Below are 8,781 nucleotides of genomic sequence, written 5' to 3'. Positions count from 1 at the left end.
CAATCATGTCAATGCGGAGCTATACTCCGCTATAAGGATCCCTCTGCATTGTTACAAAATTTGGGAGGCACATAGGTGATGAGTACTGATTTTGTACTCTGCATGCCTCTGGAGGCTCCGCAATTGCGTCACACCCCCCATACCCCTCCATACGGAGCCTCTGACCACATAGGAGGATAAAGCATACATTCGCTTTGAGGCTCGATCTGCCTGAATCAATGCTGGTACAGCAATACATCATACAGATTGTAACTTTAAAATATTGAGGGACTGTGAATCAGTGGTGGTTAAAAACAACACCTGTAGGCGCCATGGTTCAGTGCCTTTGCCCACCGCATGCGTAAATCAATTTTGGCGCAATCTCTCCAAAAGACCTTTGCGCATAAAAGTCTGAGTGCGCGGTTAAGCAAGCATGTGTAACCAATGCCTGGTGTGGTGCACATCATGCCACCTAGTGTTATTCCTTTGAAAGTCCCTCTTTCACCTGCACTTGCGCTCTGATCAGTTGTCATGGCAACTGTACGGCATGTGCCTAAAAAACAAGTGCTTGACCCATCAACGAGATGCGGAGGTTCGTCAGTCGACAACTACGACGCCATCTTACTACTTTAAGGTAGAGAGACAGAGACAGAGACAGATAGACAAGGTTGTCATCATAGCTGGGAATTATGAGCGGAGCTAAAGCCCGCATCGACCCGCCTGTTGCTGCTGAGAATGTCTCGAGCGCCGGGCACAGTTCCGCGGCTCCTGCGCGGGAGCGCAAGCCAAGTGGAGGGGTTCTGAAGAGACTCAAGTCTCGGCGAAGCCAGGTTGATAGTAGGCCCGTCACAGAAGACGATCTGCGGACACAAGTTGGCCACATCACCCCTGAAGAGGTCCTAGGATTGCGGGTTGCTACACGGGGTAGGCTATATCTATTTTCTGAACGATGCATTTATATACAGTGGCATTGAGTAATTGAGTGTGGCATTGAGCATTGAGTGTGGCGTTGAGTAAAACTGGCACACGAATGTCTGTCTATTTACCTGCATAGTCGCTATGATAGATGGATAGATCAGAAGATAGATCATTTTATTGCACTCTAGATCTTGTAAAACAGCCACTGAACACCCATAACCTGTATGTCCATCCCAGGGTACCTGTGTAAACCAGAGGACAACATCTTCAACATAGATTTCATTCGCTTTAAAATCAGAGACCTGGAGACAGGGACTGTGTTGTTTGAAATCGCCAAACCAGCTCATACGGGTACAGTCCATATTCTCTCTCAGTTTGTGTGTGTCTGTGTATTACCACTGTAGTATGTCTGACTAATATGATCATGTGTTTGTGTTTGTTGTATGTACTGGAAATCATCACCGTGCCATTGGTGTAAAAATAAATGGTGTGTGTTGTGTCATTGACCTCAGAGGAGGACGAGGAGGAGAATGGAGAGGGAGACATTAGTGCCGGACGTTTCGTAAGCTACCAGTTCACAGCAGCATTCCTACAACTGAGGACAGTGGGAGCCACGTGCGTAACTCTCTCTCTTTCAATTCAATTTCAATTTAAGGGCTTTATTGGCTTGGGAAACATATGTTAACATTGTCAAAGCAAGTGAAGTAGATAATAAACAAAGTGAAAAAAACAATAAAAATGTGCAGTAAACATTACACTCACAAAAGTTCCAAAAGAATAAAGACATTTCAAATGTCATATTATGTGCAAATAGTTAAAGTACAAAAGGGAAGATAAATAAACATAAATATGGGTTGTATTTACAATACTGTTTGTTCTTCACTTTTGCCCTTTTCTTGTGGCAACAGGTCACAAATCTTGCTGCTGTGATGGCACACTGTTGTATTTCACTAAAATGGGGCGGCAGGTAGCCTAGTGGTTAGAGCATTGGGCCAGTAACCGAAAGGTTGCTGGATCGAATTCCCAAGCTGACAAGGTAAAATATGTTGTTCTGCCCCTGAACAAGGCAGTTAACTCACTATTCCCCGGTAGGCCGTCATTGTAAATACGAATTTGTTCTTAACTGACTTGCCTAGTTAAATAAAGGTAAAATAAATAATTATGGGAGTTTGTTTTCAAATTCTTTGTGGGTCTGTGTAATCTGATGGAAATATGTGTCTCTAATATGGTCATACATTTGGCAGGAGGTTAGGAAGTGCAGCTCAGTTTCCACCTAATTTTGTGGGGAGTGTGCACATAGCCTGTCTTCTCTTGAGACCAGGTCTGCCTACGGTGGCCTTTCTCAATAGCAAGGCTATGCTCACTGAGTCTGTACGCAGTCAAAGCTTTCCTTAAGTTTGGATCAGTCACAATGGTCAGGTATTCTGCCACTGTGTTCTCTCTGTTTAGGGCCAAATAGCATTCTAGTTATCTCTTTTTTTTCCTTTTTTTCTTTAATAATTTTTTTTAAATTTCCAATGTGTCAAGTAATTATCTTTTTGTTTTCTCATGATTTGGTTGGGTCTAATTGTGTTGCTGTCCTGCAGTCTGTTTGGGTTTGTGAATAGAGCCCCAGGACCAGCTTGCTTAGGGGACTCTTCTCCAGGTTAATCTCTCTGTAGGTGATGGCTTTGTTATGGAAGGTTTGGGAATTGCTTCCTTTTAGGTGGTTATAGAATTTAATGTCCCTTTTTTGGAATTTGATAATTAGCGGGTATCGGCCTAATTCTGCTATGCATGTATTATTTGGTGTTTTACGTTGTACACCGAGGACATTTTTGCAGAATTCTGCATGCAGAGTCTCAATTTGGTGTTTGTCCCATTTAGTGAATTCTTGATTGGTGAGCGGACCCCAGACCTTACAACCATAAAGGGCAATGGGTTCGATAACTGATTCAAGTATTTTTAGCCAGATCCTAATTGGTATGTCAAATTTTATGTTCCTTTTGATGGCATAGAAGGCCCTTCTTGCCTTGTCTCTCAGATCGTTCACAGCTTTGTGGAAGTTACCTCTGGCGCTGATGTTAGGCCGAGGTATAGTTTTTTGTGTGCTCTACGGCAATGGTGTCTAGATGGAATTTGTATTTGTGGTCCTGGCAACTGGACCTTTTTTGGAAGACTTTTATTTTTGTCTTACTGAGATTTACTGTCAGGGCCCAGGTCTGACAGAATCTGTGCAGAAGATCTAGGTACTACTGTAGGCCCTCCTTGGTTGGGGAGCAAACAGTAAACATTTGACTTCAGATTCTCGCCAATTCGTTGATATATGTTGAACGGAGTGGGGCTTAAGCTGCTTGTGTACATGGATTTGATAATGTCGTATGTTTTTCCCCCAACACCACTTTCCATTGATTTGTATAGGAGACCCTCATGCCAAATTGAGTAAAAAGCTTTTTTGAAATCATCAAAGCATCAGAAGACTTTGCCTTTGTTTTGGGTTGTTTGTTTGTCAATTAGGGTGTGTAGGGTGAATACGTAGTCTGTCGTACGGTAATTTAGTAAAAAGCCAATTTGACATTTGCTCAATACATTGTTTTCATTGAGGAAATGTACCAGTCTGCTGTTAATGAAAATGCAGAGGATTTTCCCAAGGTTGCTGTTGACGCATATCCCACGGTAGTTATTGGGGTCAAATTTGTCTCCACTTTCGTGGATTGGGGTGATCAGTCCTTGGTTCCAAATATTGGGAAAGATGCCAGAGCTAAGGATGATGTTAAAGAGTTTAAGTATAGCCAATTGAAATTTGTGGTCTGTATATTTTATAATTTCATTGAGGATACCATCGACACCACAGGCCTTTTTGGGTTGGAGGGTTTATATTTTGTCCTGTAGTTCATTCAATGTAATTAGAGAATCCAGTGGGTTCTGGTAGTCTTTTAATAGTTGATTATAAGATTTGTATTTGATCATGTATATGTTTTTGCTGTTTGTTCTTTGTTATAGAGAAGTGGTTTACCCATACATCTCAATTTTGGATAGATAACTCTCCATGTTGTTGTTTGTTTAGTATTTTCCCAGAAGTGGTTAGAGTCTATGGATTCTTCAATTACATTGAGCTCATTTCTGACGTGCTGTTCCTTCTTTTTCCGTGGTGTATTTCTGTATTGTTTTAGTGATTCACCATAGTGAAGGCGTAGGCTCAGGTTTTCTGGGTCTCTATGGGTGGGTTGCACCAACATGGTTTAAATTAACCTAGGATTAGAGCAAATCTAGGTTTATAATTAATCAGAGATGTGTTGCAGCACTTAATTTAAAATCTGGATCAGTAAATCTATGATTACCGGTATTAAACTATGATTAGTGACATGTTACATCAATATATCGGGTATTTCGTGAGTTGAAACGAAGTAGCTAGCCTACTTGACAAATGAGGCCACAAAGTTGCTGTTCCTTGATAAAATAATAACAATGTAACGTTATAACTACTGCAACTCCATCGTGAAAGGTTCTAATGGGTTGGCTGATTTGAAATAAAATCCGTTATTTGCCAGTACTAGAAAGAAAACTAGTTTGTTAGCTACTGTAGCTAGCAAGTTTATAAACCAAGCTAGCTAGCATACAATATTATTCATTATTGTCATTACTTAACGTTATTTAGCCACAAAAAAAATATCTATTGCCAGAGCTGATGGAGGAATTTAGTAACGTACTGGAGGATAAAAAGTCAGACAACACGACTGTCAAAAAGAAGGAAGATACCTAGGTCATTTTTGCGACAAATATAATGGATCGACGCGGATTAAAAAGAAGAGGGACCCAAATCGGATGAAAGCGTGCTGGAAAAAACCTAAAAGCGAAAGCCAAAAAGGATGGGGGGGGGGGGGGTGCTCCGTCCAAGGGAATTGATCCTATCACCCAGAAGATATGCGAGATGATTCCCTAGCAGTTTGCCTCTCTCCATAACCCCTATGATAACGACGGACAACTTGACCCACCAATATTTAGTAAGCATAAATAACTGGTAAATATCAATGCCTATAATGCACGTTAAAACTAATGTTAATGCTACTTCACTACAATGTTACCTTTATCAGGCCCGTTACAGCATGTTGCATAACATCATCATTCGTACCAAGGCTGGACATATCATAAGCCCCAATTCAATTGTTGTACAAAATGGGCATGTAAATAGCCTGCTAATAATGAGTTAATTATCATAAAACTCAACAGGATTCAACCTGTTTCTAATTATTCTCTGAGGAACTTGTTTTGGTCTGCCATTTTGTCAGTTAAACTACCTCAAGTGGCAGTTTAGAATTAATCTCCAATCTAAGTTGATATATATATATATTTTAATTAATCTAGATTTAAAGTGAAAACTAAATGTAACATTAGAGGAAGGATTTAATTTAAAACTAGGTTTAAAATTTGGTACCACATGATTAATAGATAAACCTTGATTTAACCCAGTTTAAGAGTTCATCCATGTTGGTGCAACCCACCCTATGTTTTTGGTTGGATAGGTTTCTCTATTTCATTCTTAAGTTTTTGCATTCTTCATCAAACCATTTGTCATTTTTGTCAATTTTCTTCGGTTTTCTGTTTGAAATTTTTAGATTTGATAGGGAAGCTGAGAGGTCAAATATACTGTTTAGGTTTTTCCTTTGGCTTTGATGCCTCATGATTGAGTATTGCTTTGTTCAAGTAGTCTATGATTTTGCGATGATCTGATACGGGTGTCAGTGGACTGACTGTGAACGCTATGAGAGACTCTGGGTTGAGGTCAGTGATAAAGTAGTCTACAGTACTACTGCCAAGAGATGAGCTATAGGTGTACCTACCGTAGGAGTCCCCTCGAAGCCTACAATTGACTATGTACATACCCAGCGTGCGACACAGCTGAGGAGTTGTGACCCGTTTTTGTTGGTTATGTTGTCGTAGTTGTGCCTAGGGGGGCATATGGGGGAGGGAATGCTGTCACCTCCAGGTAGGTGTTTGTCTTTCTGTGTGCTGAGGGTGTCAGGTTCTTGTCCAGTTCTGGCATTTAGGTCGCCACAGACATGTCCCTGGGCCTGGAAATGATTGATTTTCCCCCTCCAGGATGGAGAAGCTGTCTTCATTAAAGTATGGGTATTCTAGTGGGGCGATATAGGTAGCACACAGGAGGACATTTTTCTCTGTTGAGATAACTTACTTTCGAATTTCTAGCCAAATATAAAATGTTCCTCAGTTGATTAATTTAATAGAGTGAGTTAGGTCTGCTCTTAACCAAATTAGCATAACCCCTGAGTCCCTTCCCTGTTTCACACCTGGTAGTTTGCTGGATGGGACTACCAGCTCTCTGTAACATAGAGGGCAACCAGTGGGTCCATCTCCTCTATACCATGTTTCTTGTAGGACACACATACAGCACAGGACAGACAGCATAGTTTTTCTATCCACACGTTTACTCACGTACAGTACCTACTGCATGTTTACCCCCTCTCTGTCGGTCTGTCTGTCTGTTTCTCTCTCTGTCTGTGTGTCAGAGTGGAGTTTACAGTTGGCACCCGGCCTCTGAACAGTTTCAGGATGATTGAGAGGCACTACTTCAGGGATCACCTCCTGAAGAGCTTTGACTTTGACTTCGGCTTCTGTATCCCAAACAGCCGCAATACCTGCGAACACATCTACGAGTTCCCTCAGCTGTCCGAGAGCTTGGGTGAGTTTTACATCCCAACCATTAGTCAATTAAGCACTTTGTTACTAATGTTTTTTTGAAAAGTGCTACATAATTAAATAATGTAGGAGTAAATAAGTAGAATGTGTAAATTACATTTACAGTTGAAGTCGGAAGTTTACATACACTTAGGTTGGAGTCATTAAAACATGTTTTTTCAACTACTCCACATATTTCTTGTTAACAAGAGTCGGTTAGGACATCTACTTTGTGCATGACACAAGTAGTTTTTCCAACAATTGTTTACAGACAGATTATTTCACTTATAATTCACCATATCACAATTCCAGTGGGTCAGAAGTTTACATATACTAAATTGACTGTGCCTTTAAACAACTTGGAAAATTCCAGAAAATGATGTCATGACTTTAGAAACTTCTGATTGGCTAATTAACATCATTTGAGTCAATTGGAGGTGTACCTGTGGATGTATTTCAAGGCCTACCTTCAAACTCAGTGCCTCTTTGCTTGACATCATGGGAAAATCAAAAGAAATCAGCCAAGACCTCAGAAAAAAATTTGTAGACCTCCACAAGTCTGGTTCATCCTTGGGAGCAATTTCCAAACGCCTGAAGGTACCACGTTCATCTGTACAAACAATAGTATGCAAGTATAAACACCATGGAACCACACAGCCGTCATACCGCTCAGGAAGGAGACGCGTTCTGTCTCCTAGAGATGAACGTACTTTGGTGCGAAAAGTGCAAATAAATCTCAGAACAACAGCAAAAGACCTTGTGAAGATGCTGGAGGAAACAGGTACAAAAGTATCTATATCCACAGTCAAACGAGTCCTATATCGACATAACCTGAAAGGCCGCTCAGCAAGGAAGAAGCCACTTCTCCAAAACCGCAATAAGAAAGCTAGACTACGGTTTGCAACTGCACATGGGGACAAAGATCGTACTTTTTGGAGAAATGTCCTCTGGTCTGATGAAACAAAAATAGAACTGTTTGGCCATAATGACCATCGTTATGTTTGGAGGGAAAAGGGGGAGGCTTGCAAGCCGAAGAACACCATCCCAACCGTGAAGCATGGGGGTGGCAGCATCATGTTGTGGGGGTGCTTTTCTGTAGGGGGGACTGGTGCACTTCACAAAATAGATGGCATCATGAGGGAGTATAATTATGTGGATATATTGAAGCAACATCTCAAGACATCAGTCAGGAAGTTAAAGCTTGGTCGCAAATGGGTCTTCCAAATGGACAATGACCCCAGGCATAATTCCAAAGTGTATGTAAACTTCCGACTTCAACTGTATGTGGAAATGCAATCATTTACTGAAGGAAATGCACATCACCTTTTGAATACATTATCCAGACATTGGAATGACATGTGAAATACAGAATAATAAATGTTCCCTTCCAGTTTGTCAGATGGTGGAACATCCCTACGAGACGAGATCGGACAGCTTCTACTTTGTCGACAACAGACTGGTCATGCACAACAAGGCAGACTACGCTTATAACGGGGGCAGGCATTGAGAGTGTGTGTGTGTGTGTGTGTGTGTGTGTGTGTGTGTGTGTGTGTGTGTGTGTGTGTGTGTGTGTGTGTGTGTGTGTGTGTGTGTGAGTGCATGCTGTGCCCAAGCCTATACTCACACAAACAGACTCTCCCCCAAATGTTGATTACTGTAAGTTAAAAAGCCTTTATTGTCATGGTATAGCTGTATAGTATGGAAAAGTTTTAAAACAGCAGGACAGAGCCGCATAGAGCCACATAGACTACTGGCAGTAGTATGGCAAAACTCTGCCAATAGTGCTTTCTCTGTACCACCAAAAGGAAGCAGGTTGAACCCCAATGATGTGTCTCAACTAACCAAATGGTTGATTTTAGTGTGTAGTTATACAGTTGATGTACTGTGCATTCCTTGGCTTTTAAGGGAAAGCATATTCCCCACTTTTGTTGAACCATGAGAAGCACTAGTTTCCCACCAAATTCAGCTTTTTAGGAGTGAGTCATACCCGTAAAAGACCCAACAATGACCACACACACAGGCAGGCAGACAAACAATCTTTCTCTCTTTCTCTCCCTATTTCTATTTCTCTCTATCGTAACCTGCTGTGCTCAGGTCCACACTCCAGTCTGGAAATATAATTAAGATGGGAATGGGGAAGACATCCACGCACTCACACACTCACTGTCAAATACACATGCTGTGGGGGTGCTTTTCTGCAGGAGGGAC

At 41.4% G+C, this 8,781-nt stretch overlaps 1 protein-coding gene across 1 annotated transcript; it reads left to right on the top strand.

Moving 5' to 3' along the window:
- Positions 1-668: 668 nt before the first annotated feature.
- On the top strand, positions 669-8,080 carry LOC120021429 (protein unc-119 homolog B-like). The gene is made up of 5 exons (XM_038965198.1): positions 669-903; positions 1,135-1,248; positions 1,410-1,512; positions 6,405-6,577; positions 7,965-8,080. The coding sequence occupies exons 1-5, from the start codon at positions 669-671 to the stop codon at positions 8,078-8,080; spliced, it is 741 nt and encodes a 246-aa protein (XP_038821126.1).
- Positions 8,081-8,781: the final 701 nt, after the last annotated feature.

This window comes from Salvelinus namaycush, chromosome 2 (genome assembly GCF_016432855.1).
Source record: "Salvelinus namaycush isolate Seneca chromosome 2, SaNama_1.0, whole genome shotgun sequence".
Taxonomy (NCBI): domain Eukaryota; kingdom Metazoa; phylum Chordata; class Actinopteri; order Salmoniformes; family Salmonidae; genus Salvelinus; species Salvelinus namaycush.
Note: the sequence above shows the minus strand (reverse complement) of the source record. Positions and strands in the feature narration are given on the sequence as shown.